Source organism: Lissotriton helveticus, chromosome 7 (assembly GCF_964261635.1).
Source record: "Lissotriton helveticus chromosome 7, aLisHel1.1, whole genome shotgun sequence".
NCBI classification, from domain to species: Eukaryota; Metazoa; Chordata; class Amphibia; order Caudata; family Salamandridae; genus Lissotriton; species Lissotriton helveticus.
In genome coordinates, this window is record NC_136068.1 from 196217490 (window position 1) to 196237195 (window position 19706).

The window sequence follows — 19706 nt, forward strand, 5'->3', positions numbered from 1 at the left end:
ATATCTTCCCACCTTTCAAAAATAAAGGACATATTCAAATGCTGCAATCTCCCCTTTAACATTATAATTCTGAGTTTTTTTGTGTGAGAAATAAATAAAACATTGTTTAACATTTGTGTTGGATGCATACTTGTTTTTGTATTTTAGCTCATTGTTTTGAGGTTCAGATCGAAGAAATTGCTTAGGGCAGGGTACAAGTTAGCAATAGTGATCCAGAGAAGTTAATAGCTTAGGAGCCACTCACTGGCTTAGACAATGCCCACTTCTACTTCAGGTCCTTTTAACCCCTTTCCTAACTGTGGGCTATATTTGCTCTGATCAATACTGTAAATAACCATTATTGACAATCGTATTCAGTCTTAACATTGTTTAGCCTAACAGTGGGTAAATATCTGCTGCTAAGCTAAAATCTAATTTATAATTGAAGAATAAAAATCATAATACATTCTTACATACACTTTTGATAATATTGACATATTTATTCTTTTGCTTTTTTGCAGGTGGAGCTCCATGTTCACCTAGACGGCAGCATTAAGCCAGAAACCATTTTATATTTTGCTCGGTGAGTTCTAGACTTTTTTTTTACATATAACGTAATGCTTGAAACGTTTTACTAGGAACAGAATGGAAAACAATTTAAAGTTCATTTTCTATGGGTATGGTAATTCCCCGTTATTTCTCTTTTAGCAAAATACCCACAATATGTCTAATTATATATGTGTAGTGGGCTTTTCATTATTTTGTCGGTTCTAGGCGCTGTGAACAGAGAGCCACATAAAACTCTACAAAATAAATAAATAAATGCTGAGTGCATCTATCTGAAAGCACGGTTTAAGTGGTGTTTGCCTGGAATCCTCCTAGGTAAACCTTGTTTCCAGGGTAATAGAGCAGTTACTTGGGGATTCGCAGAATAGGAGGTGTCCTCATTGCTACATTTTACAAAACCTTTTCCCTCACAAGGCTAGAGTTCTTTATGAAATCTAAGAGAATGCAGGTTCCTTCACAGGAACTCCTGTACCACCTGAAAGGCATGTGTGGAACCATATTACTGCACTAATGATACGTTTCTTTTGAACAGTTTGAATAAGGACAGTGGGGCACTGCAGTCTCCAGAGCTGCTCTGTAAAACCGGTTTGTCTTGTTACCGAGCAATCAACTCTAGAGGGCTGAATATCCTTCCAGGGGTTGGATGGTGGTAATGCAAGACTGAGTCCATCTCTGTGGAGCCCATAGCAATCTGACTCCTCCTGGAAGCAGTCAAAGTCAAAAAAACACTTTATTCGATTACTTAAAAATCATAAAAGTATACTATACAAATACATGATATTATGCAACCGAATTTTTTTTTAATAAAAAACATCTTACAAGAATAATATTTAGTGTACATTTAAAAATCAGTGGCAAATACATATAGATCATCACATAGTTCACAGAATATCAAAATTAGTAGCAAATATTTCATAGTTCACAACAGCAATATTTAATCAGGTACATGGAAGCTAATTTATATTATCTTGTGCAGAGTAAACATTTACCGCAACCCCAACTGTATTAATCCGGAGTCTCTTCCGTCTAGCACGGATTGATGCAATCAAAAAATTGGCTACACAAAACATCACTTAAGGAGTTTCCATTAGTTGAAGATAAAGCAGTGCGGGTTTAAACTGTACAAACCCCTTTTCCCTTAACAGTGGATTGATAAATTTTTTCCTACTTTCCAAAAAGAAAGGGCAGAAAAACACAAAATGTATATGATCCTGATCAGAAAAATTGTCACATTCACATGGCACATTATCCTTTGGTGTACACCACTTATCATAAATACCCAGCAGAAAATGTGCCTGATTAAATCTAAATTTTGTTAGAAGCCACCGATGATAGGGTCTAGTAACAGTAGTCAAGTAAGGTTGTATTGACATTGAAGTAATCAACAAATAGTGTGACCTTACTGTTGGCTTAATGATTTCTCTTGCTTCTCGTTCCAATTCTCGGATTTTTATAAAATTAGGTTTTACCCCGTTAATATCTTCCTTGCTCAGATTTTCCGGTTTCGAATATAATTCCGGTCGACCCAGATATACTGCTGTTGTTTTAATAAATGTCAACCACTGAATATCAGCCACTCTGTCCCGCCCCATACAATCACTAATAATCTTGTGAATCAGTGTAAGGTTGGGGTTCAGCCAAGTTCTGATCCATAATAAAAGTGGCGCCATATTTAACATATCTGCAATGTACCCTATCCCTAACTCCATGTGAGCTGCAAAGGATGATGTAGATTGGGGGAGTCCCAAGAGGGATCGCAAGCAGTCTGTATACACCTGTGTCCCTTTGCACTGAGCTTTTATCCACCTGTATTCCATTGTGTGCAGCCTGAGTCCCACTGTATGGAGCCTGATCACTTATGTCCCATTGGAAGCAGTCTGTAAACACCTGTATCCCTATATGTTGAGCTTTTATCCATGTGTCCCTTTGCATGGAGTCTCTTTCCACCTGAGTCCATTTGCATGGTGCCTGTATCCATCTGTGTCCCTTTGGCAGCTGTCTGTATCCACCTGTGTCCCTATGTGCCGAGCTTCCAACTATCGCTTTGTATGGGGTTTGTATCCATCTGAGTCCATTGGTATGGAGCCTGTATCCATCTGAGTCCATTTGTATGGAGCCTTTATCCATCTGAGTCCATTTGTATGGAGACTCTATCCATCTTTGTCCCTTTGTATGGAGCCTGATCCACCGGTGTTCCATTGGAAGCAGTCTGTACCCACCTGTGTCCCTATGTGCAGAGCTTCCATGTATCTCGTTGTATGGGGCTTGTATCTATCTGAGTCCAAATGTATGGAACCTGTGTCCATCTGAGTTCATATGTAAGGAGCCTTTATTCATTTGATCCCCACGCATGAACCTTGTATCCATACGAGTCACTTTCTAAGAAGCCTGGTCCATCTGTGTCCCTTTGTATGGAGCCTGTATCATTCTGAGTGCCCGAGGAATGAGCGTACATCAATCTGAGACCCTTTTAATGGAACCTGTCTCCAACTGAGTCAATTTGTATGGGCATCCGCGTCCCTTCGTATGGAATCTTTTTCAATCTAAGTCGATCTGTAAGAAACCTTTATTCATCTGGTCCCCATGCAAGGACCTTGTATCCATATGAGTCACTTTCTAAGAAGCCTGATCCATCTGTGTCCCTTTGTACGGAGCCTTTATCCATCAGTCACTTTGTATGAAGCATGATCTGTCCAAGTTCCTGTGCATGGAGTCTGGATCCACGTGAGTCCCTATGTATGGAGTCGGTCTTCATGGTATCTGTATGGAGTCTGTCTCCATCTGATTCTCTTTGCATTGAGCCTGCTGACTCAATTTGCATGGAGCCTATATCCATGTGAGTTCATTTGTACAGAGTCTGTCTCTTCTGAGTCCATTTGTATCCAGACTGTCTCCATTTGATTTTATTTTTTATGGAGCCAGACACCTCAATCCATGTTTGCGAAGTTTGTCTTAATCTGAGAGTCTTTGCATAGAGTTTATCTCCACCTGAGTCCCTTTGCCTGGAGTATGTTCTCCTCTATATGGAGCTTGTGTCTACCTGAGAGCCTTTGCATGGACTTTGAATCCATCTGAGACCCCTTGTATGGAGTTTCTCTACTCCTGTGTCCCTTTGTATGGAGTCTGTATCCTTATGAACCATTTTGCATGACGTCTGTCTCCATTTGAATCCTTTTGTATGGAGTCTGCTCTGTGAGTGTCTTTGCATGACGTTTGTCTTCAAGGGAGTCCCTTTGACCCTTTGCATAGAGGTTGCCTGCATTTGAGTGCCTTAGCTTAGAGTTTGCCGCCATATGCATGCTTTTGCATAGAGCTTTTCTCCATCTTACTTCCTTTGCTTGGAATCTATATTCCACACTGGGTGGATTACTATCAAGGTTATAAAATCACTAACATTACTGCTATTTTATTTCTCGTGTTTTCAGTTTAATAAGCACACCAGTTTCACAGATGTTCCACAGGTTTGGGCGAGATCAGAGCTGCTGGCTATCAATTTCAGGAGGTAGTTTTGGAGATTCCGGAGTGGACATGCTGTAGGTCACCCAGAGATAAAACTGATATTTTAGTGATCTGCAGAAACATGGGTGTGTGATTTACCCATGGCTGGCACACCCATAAAGTTCACTGTAGGCAAGATACCTCCCTTATTGTGCCAACAGGGGGGTGCTAGATTGTAGAGCAGCTGACAAAACTGACCTGTTGTGGATGGAGTGGGTATAGTGAAATATCAAAAAAGATCTTTGTCCCGTACTTATGTGTGATGAAGAAAGTGGTAGGGTCTCTGACACCGGTGTGGCCAAAGAAGCTTAACTAGGAATCCTTTCCTAAAGTTTTTGTAATTAAAGGTGTGGCTTAAAATATGCAAACTAAAATCCTGTGTTTAACACAGCATGCCACAAGAAATGTGTTTGGGTGCCTTGCTGGGAGTTCGAATTTAAGCATTATTACAAATACATTATATCTTATGGCAGGTGTAATAAGTTAGATGGTATCGGTCACGTTTGTGGTGGACTAACCCATCTGCCAAACTCTAAATCAGGCATCAAGTCAAGATGGCCTCTCTTCCAAGAGAAACCATTTCAAAATGGCTGTCTTGCAATCCCATTGGATCACTCATTTACATTCTTGTGCATCACTGCAATATGGCTGACACTGCAAACACCACTATAGTTAGCGGTGGTGGACCCCTGTCAACAAACATGCGCCTGACACAAACCAGACATATTGGCTTTGTTGATGCTTGTTAACTTTTCCAGATAAATGAGTGACAATGATTTTGTTGTGAATAATAATTGAAAATGTGTCACTTCTGAAAGTAGCAGACTGTGAATTAAACGTTACTATGGTCCATGGAAGGGATTGTTGTCTTCTGAGTATCTTACTTCCGCCTTCCTTAGCACTCCAAATTAAACTGCAAATCTTTCTTTTTTTGGCTTTTCCACATTCAATTCTTGTGTAGGCAAATTATCAATTTACCTCATTCTTTTGCATGATGTTGCTCACTTACAAAAAATATTTTTCTAGCTCAAATGGTTTATAAATTACTTTAAAGAAAAAGAGTTACACTTGGTTCAGCATAGTGGCACGTTCATTCAGAGGGAGCTAAAATGAAAGTAAAAGGTAGAGAGACAGAGTTTTCCAGAGAACACTCAGGTTGCAGAACTAGTTTTTAGCAACATTTTTCACCTGTCAAGTCAATAACAGGTCTGCATCCGAAGTGATAACAATCGTGTTTTTTTGCAGGGCTGGACTGGGAACCTTAAGCAGCCCTGGCAACGTTTTGAAGACCAGACCTGTAGGGTGCATACTGAGTGTAGTGAGTGAGCCTATTCACTCCAAAGGGGGGTTTGGGGTGGGTTCTCCCCTTAAGAACATTTGGGGGAAAATGGTGCATTCTTCAACACATTTGTTATTATTTAATCAATTGTATTAGCTTTTAAAAGAGTAAAAGATGACCTTACTGTGCACCCGGCTACGACAATCTTTGTTGGGGCTCTTCAATGATTCCCTCACTATCACCCTTCAAAAGTGTCTCTCATCTCTCCATAGCACCTCTCACACATGTATTTTATTTGTTTTATAGCACTTTTCTTACCAATGTAGGATGTCGGAGCACTTTACATTGCACACATACAGAGACAATGAATCATACACGCGTAAATCAGTGTATAGGAAATGTTACATGAGGCAAAGGGGACTACAAGGTGTAGGATTGACATGCCATCCATAATGTTAGTCACCTTGGAAGAGGGTTGGTCTGGCACTCAGCTATGCGCATAAAATATTGTTCTTTAATAACCATGGTACCAGTGGGTCATTTGTAATAAAAATAAGTACTGGGGCTGTTGTCAGGAGGCTGCTTGCACCAGCACATTTTTCATGTTAGTGCCACATAAAACAGAACCAACTTCTAACCATGAAAGTGGGGAGAGGATGTGGCATAAAGGCCGGAGCTGCTGACTCTAGAGGAACCAGGTATGAGTCTCAGCGTCGACTCAAAATCCTGTGATTCTGGGCAAATCACTTAATATCCCAGTGCCTACCATAAATGAATATGAATGAATCATTAACTGGTGCTCATGAAAAGCGTTGGTGTTGATGATTAAGTGCTGGTGCTGTGCACCGGAAACCACCGGCTCAAATTAAGCACTTCATGGTACACATTCTTTACATCAGGCATATTAACCCTCTCCCCTACCTTGCATGAATCAAAACTGACACTAGACAAAACTCCCATCTATCTCTAGCAGGTACATTAATCACTTAACTTGACACTTTTATTGTAGCCCGAAAACTGCCGAATATACAAGGAACTTTGCAGTGCTTTTAAAACTTCTGCACTGATACAAAACTGCCCCCCAACAAAACCGGCTCTGCACCCTTCCAGCTGCCCAGGGAAGCACCGGATGCGGTACAGCCAGTCCGGCCATGGTGTTTTTGAGAGAGTTGGCTATCGTTCTGTGGAGTATGGCCATTGAAACGGAAGTGGGCAGATATTACTGGAGTATTGTGGCAAAATCTAGGGTTTAGGGCACGATTATATCTGGGCAGATAAATTGTCATCACTGTCCAACACCTGTGCACATTTTACAAATATAAGTGGTGTGATGTTTTTTGCACCCGTTAATTACAGGGTGCGATAAAGTTTACACCCTCCGTTACGTTAAGCAGGAAAACCTGGTGGAATTTAACTGGGGAAAAGCTCTGCATTTCCTGAGACATGCTAGCATTGGCGTGGCAGGCATCAAAATCCACATGGTATTCCGTATTAAAGGGAAAATGGTCATAATAGATGTCATTTATCGAACCTGATCAATTCTGAACTGCGTGGTATTGGATTTTATCAGGTGTGTTAAGTAACAACATGAATCCCGCCAGGTCACTTGCAATGATGCCCTCAGAAGCAAAGAGAGTTCTAATGCAAACATATTAGAATGCATTTAATGCAGTCCATACCTTACTGATGATCCCAGAGTTTGTGGTGTAATCTCATTGGATATGAGTGTCATTGAGATATAGATATGGTAGCACATATTGAAATAGCTGCAGATGTTTGTGAGGGAAGCACAGAAGAATGTCGGGCCATATTTATCCCTGTGGGAACAGGCATGGAAGAGGGTGGTGCAGATTGTGAGATAGACTGCCAGTATTATCTGGTGAGACCTGCTATACAGAAAGGACATGAACATTTGAGGAGTTTTCCCCCCAAAATGTAAATTGTTGGTCTCAGTGTCATTTGTGGTTGACTTTGTAAATTGATTCTGAGAGGACAGTGAGGATCAGTGTGGACGTTTGGGCTTGTTTCAGTGTGGCTAGCAGTTTATTGAGTTAATTGGATCCTGGATTGTCACTGGATTTCTTCAGCAGCAGGATTACCAGTGCAGGCTTGAGCTGCATTAGTAAATGTAATGGGGCAGCAAGCTTTTTGACATTGTTTGATAATCTTAATATCACATGCTTCAGTGGAAGAGGGCCACTTAAAGTGTGTGACTCTGCAGCTGGTGTGCTTGCAAAATTGTGGATTTGCCACACTTGCAACATAATCCATCATAGTCTGCATAATTGGTAGATTTTAATAAAAAAACCGTTTTTAGCTCAGACAGACCAAAAGTTACTATAAAGGTTACTAAAACGCTACTGTGTTGTTACTCAGTGGCAGACCTTCTGTTATGCAGAGCCAGGTCACTTTTCATATGCTGGTTGTTGTATTTAGGTGTTAAACTGATATTAATAAAATTTAACATTTGTCTAGCTAATTTGTTAATATGTGTAAAAATAGGGTAATGGCGCTTCAAAATATGACTGATTACGCTTAGTAATTTGCTTTTTTGCTGCATAATTTAGTCAACACTGCCACATAATTTGGTCCTCACCAGCCGTATAATTCCAGAAGCCTTGACTAACAGTTCGTGACAGCTCAGCCTTCTGCAAGGCAGTGAATTTAAAGAATGTAATGAGGCAAGAGGTTCATTCTGCGGAAGTGACGATGCAGAGAGTCAAGGGAATTATTTTCACCTCAGGAGTGATATGCATCGACTGAGTTGATTGGTCAAGTCTTTCTTTTCAAATTTCTTTGTGGTTGTCACAATGAGATAACCAATCAAAGTTGAAATGTTTGATGCATCAAAAGCAGACTTTTCTGTTGTCCTCTGGTGTGGATACGGTTCTGGTAAGAGGCCCCTGCATGCCACAGGACCAGTTTTTCCTAAGTTAGAAGTTGAAAGGTAATATTATCAGACATGTTGACAGTTTGTTGATTGTTTTACAAAGCACATTTCGGTGTGGCTGCATATTTCTGGACAGGTATAGCAAAGGTCAGGGCCAGGGGCCTTTTTGAAAGGAAGTGGTTCCCTGAGCTTTCCAGAATTATGTAATTGATTCAATGTTTATTTTATGGCATGGCAACTCATTGGGGCCCAACACTCTTTATCACCACATAATTATATTGAAAATAAGCCATAGCTTTGCACCACTCATGAAGGGAGTTACTTTATTTAGCATTGGTTGTGATGGGTACTTAAAAGAGGTCACCGGAGATGCGAGTCAAGCTTTCCAATGATTGGGGTTGGATCCCAGCTGATGTTAAGCAAAGTAATTGAGCCACCTATCACACTCCTTCTATTCCTTCAGGTAAGACAGGAGCTTAACTAAGCATTAGACACTTTAAGAGCAGCCGCTTATCCTACGATAATGGCCTGTCACATGTATTAAGGTGCTATGAGTGGCAGGTGAAGGCCTCAGAGTGAAGAGCAATCATGCAGCAATAGCTCACACCATATATAGATATAGAACAGTACAAACATGACCTCGACCCCGGAGGTCTGCTGACCTGTTCTGATTCTGTACTAAAATAAGCAAACCTTTCCTTACCACTTCAAGGTAAACCCGGGTCCAGTGCTTAGTTGATTGAGATGGTTGCACGTGGTGGGCACCGGCATTCTTCAGAGACTGGAACTTAATATAGCCTTGTAGCCTGGCGTAGCGTGCTATATCGGCTATTAAAGGCCCGCTCCAGTGTTAAAGGTCTGAGCAGAAGGCAAGGGACTTTCAAGGGAGCAGGACTTTATTAGCCGGTATAGCCCAGCTACGGCGGGCTATAAGGCTATATTATCAGACTCAGTGGCGTAGTTAGACCTTGTGATGCTTGTTAAAGGGGAGGGGGGTTGCAGGTAACTCTTGCAGCTCGGGGTGAATCGCCAGCCGCCTCTTTGCTACGCCACTGATCAGACTTTTAGCAAGATAGACAGTCAGAAATTGGACACAGAAGGATGATGAGAAAGATATGAAGAGTGAGAGAGAGAAAGCAGGGATAAAAAAAGTTCCTGCAAGAGTTATCTAAGAAGGACGATGTATAAGGTAATCGGGAAAGAGGTTTGAGGTGGAATCAAATGTAGGCAGCCTTGACATTCCATAGCAGTTGTCATCTACACAATTTGGTAACAAGCAGTGGCAGCTCGCCGAGGGAGTGCTGCGGATTGGGGGGTAGTAAACTCCGGCATACGGCGTAGATACATAGCGTGCGCTGCGTTGCCGAGTTGGTGTTGCCGCGGACGCAAAGCAAATTGTTTTATTTATTTATTTACTTAACTTTGTTACGCCGTATGCCGGAGTTTACTACCCCTCACCCTGCCCCTTCACTGCCCTGCCCCGCCGCACTGCCCTACAGCCCTCCCTCAGCGAGTCGACACTAGTAATAAATGTTTTGATCCCTTTTTTTTTAACAAAGGAAGGACCATTTCTATGTTTACAATCTGAAATACGATGACAAACATTCACCGCAATGGTCTTTTTTCTCTTAATAAGGTAAGCCTAAAAGGAGTTCCGCTTGATTGGACAAGTCAAAAAAAGTCTTACTTTACATGGTGTTTCTGCTGAATATTGACACAAACAATATCAAGATAAAACAATATTGAGAGTAGAAAATCGAGGGAAGAAATATTTCAAGGTAGGGACATATGGGGAAGTGTAGATTTACTATTACTAACTCCACATATATGTATTTTCAAGATACATGTAATGCATTGGTACATATATGTGAAGTTGGGTATAGAGGATCTAGACTTAATTACCTGTCGATATTTTGTCCTAGATATTCTGTCTCACCGATATTTTGGGTTCAATATAAAGGGTTCACATTCGCCAGCGCCAGGTTGTATGGACCTAAGTTACAAGGACCAATGGAAGCAGATGGATTGAAATGCTTGTGTTTTATTAATAGAAGTCAATGTGAGTAATGAGTAGCATTTCAACACAATTATTTCATTAGTCATAAGTATAAGAAATAACAGTGTGTGGGTTTCAACTGAGATAAGCAGTGTATTGTGAAGATACATTCTGATTAGCAATTAAGACAAGAAGAATACAAAACATTGAGCAAGTTACGAATGTACATTTTTTAAAAATGTTACATTTCTATATTGGTTTATAGAGCATACAATGATTATATCAACACACGTTACGGTAGCATCGAAGAAAACAATGAATCATACAGATGCCTATCCTTACAGCATGTTAGCCTGCAGGTTACAATAGCTCATGTCTACAATTCACCATGGCAATAAGTGGCTTAGTCTAATAAGTTACAAATGTACATATTAACAGAATCCAATTAGGAATCAAGGATGCAGGTTTTTATCGTCCGTAATTGCTTGCATCTTCGGAATTTTTTTTCCTAGTGTACGATAATCTTCCTCCCTTGAATATTGTTTTATAAAGTGTTGTATATATATATATTGTTTGTTTATTGAAGCAACCATTCACAGATGCACGAGAGGTATTTCTGAAAAAATATGACCATCTTGCACCTCAGTATGAGGGCAGTAAACTTGATTAATGTAAATCAGTCAATGGATGAATAGATTTGCTTTGCTGATCTAAGAAGGGAAAAGGCATTTCAGAAAATCATTGTTAAAGTTGCAAGAAGGAGGGAGGCTGAGACAAAACTATAAAAAGCAAATTTGTTAGGTCTCAGCTAGACAGTGCATATGCTGCAGCCGCGGCCCGTGGAGGGAGTTACGGTGGGGCAGGGAGGCGGGGAGGGGGAGGGGCAGGGTGGAGGGTGCAAAAAACCGACATATGGATAATTGCAGGTAAGTAAACAATTTAATTAATAAAACGAATTTGGTAGTGCGCCTTGCATCGCAAAATGCAATGCAGTGCGCGCTACGAAATTCGTCTTATTAATTAAATTGTTTACTTACCTGCAATTATCCATATGCCGGTTTTTAGCACCCTCCCCCTCCCCGCCTCCCTGCCCCACCGTAACTCCCTCCACGGGCCGCGGCTGATGTGCTGTCTCCAAAAGACATGTTGTATATACTTTGTGGGATTCAGCCCACCCATAGGCTTCCCATTTGCTGGCTCCATCTTCACGCTCCTATATTTATTCCACATTTGTCCATGGCATGCATGTCATGTCTCTTCCTGTGAGTAGGCCTCTCCAAGAGCATGTACCAATTACTACTATCCATCCACTACTCTCATTTAATTACTATTTTGGGAACTTCTTTTTTCTTTGTTCAAGAGCCCTCATCAGGAGCACTTGTGTTTTCACTTGCTATGAGCATCTTTGTAAACAAGGCTGTAAATCATGTTCTTATCTCATCACATTTGCTGAGCATCCAAAGACCAAGATCAAATGTCAGACGTTATTTTCACAGGGCACCTATTCCGTACCCCAACCCGCCCCCCCTGCTTGCTTTCTTTGTCTGTGAGCACTCCACATGAGTGCTCGGGTTATCTGTCGCTCTGTCTCCTCCCACACACATCCGTACCCTTGTGAGAAAGCACGTCACAGATATATTTCCAATTGCTCTGTTTTAGATCGATTTTGACAGTTGGAGGTCTGTGCTGAGAAATACATTTGAGAAAGCAAGGGCAAAGCAGTATGCTTCTTGGCCATTCAAATGTTGTAGCCATTCTATGAATGAGACTTTCTCCTTCGACATGGCCACCGTGTCCAGGTCCGGTCGGGTGGGTCGTAAGGGTGGGGGCCAGTTTGAGACTAGGGGGGGGGGGTTGGTACAGGGGGCCAGTTTTGCAGCAGTGCTGCAGTATTGGCCCCCTGTACCAACAGCAGTTGCTGTGTTTTCCTCGCGACCCCATTCCCCGACGTGGGCGGTCCGAGTAAATTTCCAGGGCTGGTTTGTATTCCCAGTCCGGCCCTGAACGTATCTATATGCACAATTAAGGGACAACACAACAGTCCTTCTTTTGTGTACATGGGTGTGGTTGTTTTTGCTTCAAGGCCTGAAGCATGTGACATAATTGGGAACAATGGCGCCCACTGGTAGCAGTATGATGGAGAGGTACTTGCTGCTATTGCTTCAGGTGAACTTTGAGTTTAGACTGTTGGTGAGTGACAACACATTAAGCTCCTAACACTACTTGCAGTTTTAAAAGATGGGTTCAATAACTTTCTTGTAGTTGCTGAATCCTTGTAGCCGGGAGTGCAGAGCAGGCATCTGGTGTGTGTTTTATGAATGCATTGAGCTCCCACAAAGCTGCTCGGTGCTACTGCATCTCTTAGCAGGATGTCGAGAGTTTTTTTTTACTCAAGTAGTGTGCTATGAGCTCACTGTGCTGTGCATAAATACCCTGTCCGCGAAGCATTCTTGAATGCATTAGACAACTACTTGTATGCCAAAGAGCTGACGCTGCCTCGACAGCAGTACGTAGTAGGCATCAGACTTATCAGGATGTGCCAGTGATTAATGTAGGTGCAGCAGAGCTCGGCACTGGATCCTGCAGTGACACCCTACTACTACCACCCGAAAGCAGCTTTTATTCTGTGCAGCTGGAAGAAGGAACATGCTTAAAACGGATTTCCATGTGCACCACTTGCAGGGCTCTGGGCCCTTCTCGGATTCTAATCTGGGGCCTGCATGTGTTTGGAGGTGGTGTGGACAGCAGGGCATTGCTTAAACCAGCTGGATCTCGTAGAATCGCCACCAGCAGGCCCCTTTGTGTCTAAAGTCAGTTGCAAAAGGAATTCTTAAGGATGACAAATTCGCATCTGAAAGACATTTGCCTTGTGCTTTTTGGCAGTGACTGGCTTTGATTTTTTTACTTCTCGCTTATGAATACGGATTGCACCCTGGCAGTAATTAGTATTTGTACCTTCCAACATTGTTTATGTTGATACCCAATGTGTTTTTCATGGCAGTGCATTTGGAGACTACATGGATAGCAATGAAAGGCATGCTTTTGTTTCTTTAGACTGTCTTTTATGTTAATGTAGCCCCTGCCCTATAAGTGGAGCCACTTGCAGAAACATTTTCCCTAACACTAGAGCTGCCGGACAATTTGCTCATTGTATTAGAGAGGAAGGTGCACCACCATTTGCAAAATGTAAAGAAAAAGCAAATCTGCTCTCTGCTTCAATGCTGAATTTTAGAAACTGTTGAGACAACACTTTGAACAAGTATTGCCAAAGCCAATAGGTCTTGCCTATGTAAAATCTATTGGTTGTTTGTGTTATTTAGCCGTGCTGTAAAGCATTGTGGCTGGCCAAAAGTAAAAAACTTTTTTTTTTAAATTGACTTTTTTCTCACTTGTGTTACTTTCAGCCGTGCTGCTCAGCAGCCGTGATGCGGTACAACATCGCAGAAAAAAATTGGCAAAGTCAATCGATCTCGCAAAGGAGAGACCTATTGGCTTTGCATGCTTGAAAATGCTCAGTGCCCTCTGTTACAAACTATAAAGTCCAGGGATGTGTTAAATCCTTGAATAGGGGATGAACTGCTATGTTGGAAGTGTTCCATGTCAGATAATATTATGAACTTGAGCTTATTAGCGGCACAAGCAATGATTAGAGAAAGACCTACGCTTCCAGTTGTTACTTAGGCTACTCGACTGCTTTTGATAAAGTATATATAAACTGTCTTTGGGGCATATTGCATTCGTTGAGGACTGCTGTCTCGCTCCTTCATTTTTTGCTCAAATTACATTGGCAGACCTTGGCCCAAATTAAACTGATCAGTGGGCAAAAGCTATCCAATAGAATTTCTACGGCCAGAAGTTTGAAACAGGGGTGCATGATACAGCCTCTGTTATTTTCTTTATACATGTCTGACTTGTATAATGCTGATGGTTTTATACCTAAGTTGGGAGATAAATGTTAGTCATGTTGCGTATGCTGGCGATTTATTTTATCTATGACTCAAGTGGGTTGACAAAGGCAACTTATGCAATATTATAATAGAGTGCAGAACCTAAAGATGAATCTATCTAAAACCATAATTATGTCATTTGACTGCGAGAAATCCGCATTTAAATGGAAAAAACAGGTGCCTTATTTCATGAGTATGTCACAAATGACAAATGACCAATATCTTGTAGTCAATTTTGACCAGAAATTTCATTGAATCAACATTTTATTATATTGTCAGTGAAATGTATGGGTATGTCAATAGTTTATTTTTTTTTTGCATTACAATAATGGGGTGCTGGTAGCCCTGGCCCACATTGCTGTTAAATGTAAATTATTCCAGACTCTGTTATATGGGTCAATAGTTTTCCCTGTAAAAAAAATAAAAATTAGGATACAGTTTTTTGTGAATTGCATTTCATGACTATTTAATTTGGGATCTTGAACACAGAACTATCAAACAGTCAAGTTTGGTCCTCCTTCTTTAACAGGTCTAAACCGCATTCAGTTTGTGGATTATATTTATGCCTTTGCTGGAGCGGATGTGGATTCATTGAGAGCATTAATATTTAAAGACAGTTACCTGAGAAATTTCAAACCAACACCTTTCATGACAGAGTGCTTGAGTAAAGTTATTAATGACTAGGAAGCTCTCTTTGAAATGAACTGTCAGCAATGTAAACAATATTTGGAAACAAGAGAAGAGGTTTGTTTATTTAAAAGATTTAACATTACCTTCAGTTTATAACAAATCAAATTATATACCGGGAACCTTTTCTATGAAGGGAGAGTCTAATTTAGATTCGAACCTTTCAGCAGCAATTAAAATCTCATTTCTACAGCTAAGACTATAATATATTCAATTATTGTAAATGTAGGATATAAGGATGAGAGTAGAAGAAATGACAGAATTTGTTGTTTATGTTCTTGTACTCTGAGATTATGCTCACAGTTGATTGATTTTCAGACTAAATTCTTGTAACTGGTCTTTCGGGAGGCTGTTTACAGGATAATATCTTTAGGAATAGATGTTGGTCTGAAAGGAGATTTAAAAAGTCCTCTTTGCTGTGTAGCAAAACATTTCAAATTAGTGATTACTCGTCTTGAAGGAGAAAAAGTATCAGGAATTGATTGACTTTGAACATCATGGTTGGAAGTTATAGATGTGATTAACTATTTTAATTTCTGCATGAAAAGCCAGAATTACCTAAGTCAATACTTCAGAGCATTTATTGTACTTTATATATTGCATGTATTTCTTTTTTTGTCATTGATTATAAATCTACACAATATAGTTTCTTGTCTTCTTTTTGTTTTTATCCTTTTATTGACAGTTATTGTGTGCATTTCTGGAATTCTGATTGGCCAGTCCATCGCATGTTCTAATTAATACACGATACCCTCATGTATAAAATATTGTTCTTTAAAAAATTGTTTTTTTTCTATTCTAGAAAAAGAAATATTTCTTTACCCGAAAATGTAGACAGTCTTCTGAAACTCGTTTCTTACAAAGAACCACTATCACTTACAGAATTCCTCACTAAATTCAATTATTACATGCCTGCAATTGCGTAAGTAATTCCAAAAATATACATTTATATTTTAGCATTTTTGGTTAGCACTGTTGCCAACAGCCAGAGAAATGTCTATTTGCACTGTGCTTGAATTCTGCTACTTTATTTAATATTGTGTTATGTAATCTTACTTATGTCTTGTAGTCCAGGTTGGTCTTCTAAAGATATCCCGTGTTATAATTTTGTGTTATAATCTTATGTTAAATTGTTATGTTACATTGTTATGTTATGGTTCAGATATTTTCATATCACACAGTTTGCCTAGGTGGTTGAATTTCAAAACTGCAAGAAAATTGGCTATGGGTGAATTTTAAAACTGGGTGAAACCTACCTTTGGGTGAATTTTTAAATTTTACATGAACAGTGCAATGATTTATAGTTACATTTCCTTATATTACTGTGTCCTTTTATTGGCCATAAATGTTCGAATTAACATGTTTAATTTAATGGAAGTATACAAAGAACGCTTCAAAGGGGTCTTGTAGTTTGCTAATGGGACACACTGAGCAATGGAGCTTTTATATAAAAACCCACCTGCAGAATGCCCTTAAAAAATGCTCACATTTCTCCTAGATTTGCGAATACAGGAAATCAAACACGCTGACTAGCTTTCAGTAGACATATACACTAGGCAATAACGTTGTTGCATACCAAAATCCAATTTAGGTTTGGAATTTTTTTGTAAATCAGATTCATTTAGTTTAATCTAAAATTGTTCATAGTGGTATATCCACAGTAGATACCTCATGCACGGTTATGAGTTTTACCTTGTACGGAAGGACACCCGGTACAACTAACTGCTTTTCTGAGTATGTTTACCAGCTACTGAAAGCAGGTTTAAAATCTTTGCAGAAAAGGACCTGAATCAGGGAACTGCATGCAGGAAAGATCTTGGTTATTCCAGGGCCCACATTTTATCCTCCAGTCCAGACTGGGAAATTAGAAACTGTACAATACAGTGGTGGAAATATCAACCAGAAAAAAATGTGTGCCCCAATATTTCACTTCCCTCTGTACTGTGCAGCTCAGAATCATCCCCATGGAACTGTGTCTAGAGTAAACGGTTGACGAAGGGTGAAAAGTCAGTGGTTGTACTGAGGTGCATGGATTAGTGATGGATTACACATCAAATGCTAAAAGTGAACCAACACAGTTTCAGGATACTTGTTCCACAAAATGGTATCAGTTTTAATATCTGAGGGGCTGATTTAAAAGGAACTCACTCATCTGCATAGATGCGTCAGTTTCCTTGAGCCAGTGCCAAGTGATCTTGCACCACCATGGATGAGCTATATTTACAATACAGTGCTCCATGGCGCAAGAATTAACAGTTGCATCAGAAATACTGACGCATCTGTTGGCACAAAAGTGACGCATTGCTGGAGTTGCTCATGAAAGTGACGCAACTCCAGCAATGTGCAACAACAGATAGGTGAGTCCCATACAAAAAGCCATGTGTCTTTCCTTTTTCCTGGTCTGAGCAGGCATAGGGATTATGATGCAGTGAAGGAGTAGAGTGATGCAGTGAAATGTTGTAAATTTCACTCCGTCAGTTCTACATGGCTTTTTGCGTGGGAATGCCTAGCCTGCATATATTATTCCTGGTGCAGGCATAATGTGACGCATGGCATTACAACGTGACGCATCTCCCTAGATGCGTCACGTTGTAATTTGGCAGCATTGTTTGCGCCGCCGTTGTGTTAAAAAAAGTGACCCAATGGCGGTGCAAGGAGCTTATAAATCTGGCCCAAATGTTCATGGAAAGCAAATGGCGGATTTACATTTCCTGTCTACTGACACCACGTGATCAAAAACGTCACACTGATCAGCATTCGTATTGGTTGTTTCTTTTTAGGAGTCCTTTTTTTGTGTATCTGGTAAGGATATGGTGCCAAGTACACTACTGCCTCCAGTAGACTTTATGTAGGAATAATACAATGTGGAAAATGATTAATGACCCTGTAGGGCTTCCAAAGGGTTCTGGTTTGCATTACAGACTAATTATGAATGGAACCCATTTACAATTGTGATGATGCATGGAAAGGGTGCCAGAAAGAGTTACAGTGACGTACAGCAAGTCAGTCAGTTGCTTTTTTATTTTGTTTCAGGGCTGCCACCAAGTTCAGTTACTCCAATTTTTACAAGAAAATACCAAGTTATTCTCAGCTTTGTGTTTTCCCCAAATATTTTACAGTAGCTCGCCATAAATTATATTCAATATCCTTTTCAACTAAAACATGGAGGAAATCAGGGTCAACTGTTTAGGCAGGACTAAAAACTTGCCACATAGGTGTGCTGAGGACATGTCAGCTAGAAAGCAAAACAAAAAGCACCAACGCTCAAGCACGCGAAATGTTTTTAAATCAGGTAAGAGAGGCCGAGAAGGTGGAGGGAAGAGGAAAAGAAAGGGAGAGGTAAGCGAGGAGGTGACTGGAAGAATTCACAGAATATGTTTATACAACAGAGGCTTTTCTCTCCGGTCAAAAGTTACATTCGTGCACAGCCACGTAATACATTTAACCCCATATCAGCTCAGGGAACCTGAGAGATGGTGGTAGTAGGTGATATGGCAGATAGACTTAATCTGTAGTTGAACTCTGACCAGGAAAGCCACGCGACAATTAAGGTAATGGATGACTTAATATATAGAATATGAGCATGCAGCCTGATTCATCAAGCCGAATTGCGCTCGCAAAGGGCCAGATTCTGACAATCTGGCCCTTTGCGAGCGCAATTTTTGCATTTGGGATTCATCATCCCAAATGCAAAAATCGGTAATTGCTCATTCGCTAAATTGCGAGGAATTACATTTAAGGAATCTCTATTTGAGATTCCTTAAATGCAATTCATGAAGCATTTAAAAATTGCGAAAATGCAATTTTGGGCCGCTATTTACCGAGAGGTCAGACCTCTCGGTAAATAGCATTTTTCTAAGTTGCATGTTGCACACACACATGTCCTTTGGACATGTGTGTGCGCAACACCTGTTTCAATTTGCATTTAAGGGGTGCTACAGGGTGTCCTTTGGAGACCCCTGGCACCCTTTAAATCGCTATCTTATTTGCGATTAGCTAATTGCTAATCGCAAATAAGGAATACTCCCCATTCATTCCTATGGGCCTTTTGGCCCATAGGAATGAATGGGGAGTATTCCTTATTTGCGATTAGCAATTTGCTACTCGCAAATAAGGAATGTGTAGGAATCGCTATTTATTTAACAATTCCTACATGAATACCGCTTTGCGAGTCCTTAATAGCGATTCGCTATGAATCGCTATTAGGGGCTCGCAAAACGGCCCGTTGATGAATAAGGCTGATAATCTTTAACAAATTGCGATTTTTTTTACAAATATCAGAACTATTAAAAATATCTCGGTATCTGTGTGTGTGATAGGGGTGACAGTGTTAGAGAAGGAGAGAGAGAGAGAGAAAGAGAGAAAGAAAGACTTGGAAAGATGGAGAAAGAAAGAGGAGATAGAGAAAGAACAGAGAAGATTTTTCTTTTTCTGTCTGAAAAGGAATGCCAAAGAAATAGAGAGAAGAGAGTGGGTGTCTGTGTGTGTGAGGGAGAGAGCGAATAGGGAAAAAGGGAAGGTGTGAGTGTGAATGAGTGAGAGAGGGAGAAATGGAAATAAAGTAATAGAGAAATAAAATAGGAGAAAGGGAAAATGAAAAAAATGAAAGGGAAAGAGGGGAAATAAAAGCAAGCTTGCGCTTCATTTACTATCCAGACGTAATTGTATCGGTGAACCTTCTGTACCAGATAGACACGATCAGATATATGTCACTTATAAAACATGTCGGAATTTCCCTGTGTAATAGCTAACACTGAGCAAAGGGTGCTTCGAAGTCATGAAAAGATAACTGCTAACCCTGTTACAGTATTATTCGTTGTATTCTATTTGAAAATCAATAAAGTACTTTGAAATAAAAAAAAA

At 40.3% G+C, this 19706-nt stretch overlaps 1 protein-coding gene across 1 annotated transcript in view; it reads left to right on the top strand.

Moving 5' to 3' along the window:
• Positions 1-19706, top strand: part of LOC144768345 (adenosine deaminase-like) — a 307500-nt gene that overhangs the window by 85936 nt on the left and 201858 nt on the right. The window contains exons 2-3 of the mRNA XM_078651931.1: positions 501-562; positions 15646-15765. Coding sequence (XP_078508057.1) covers positions 501-562; positions 15646-15765 — 182 coding nt within the window. The remainder of the gene's footprint in view (positions 1-500; positions 563-15645; positions 15766-19706) is intronic.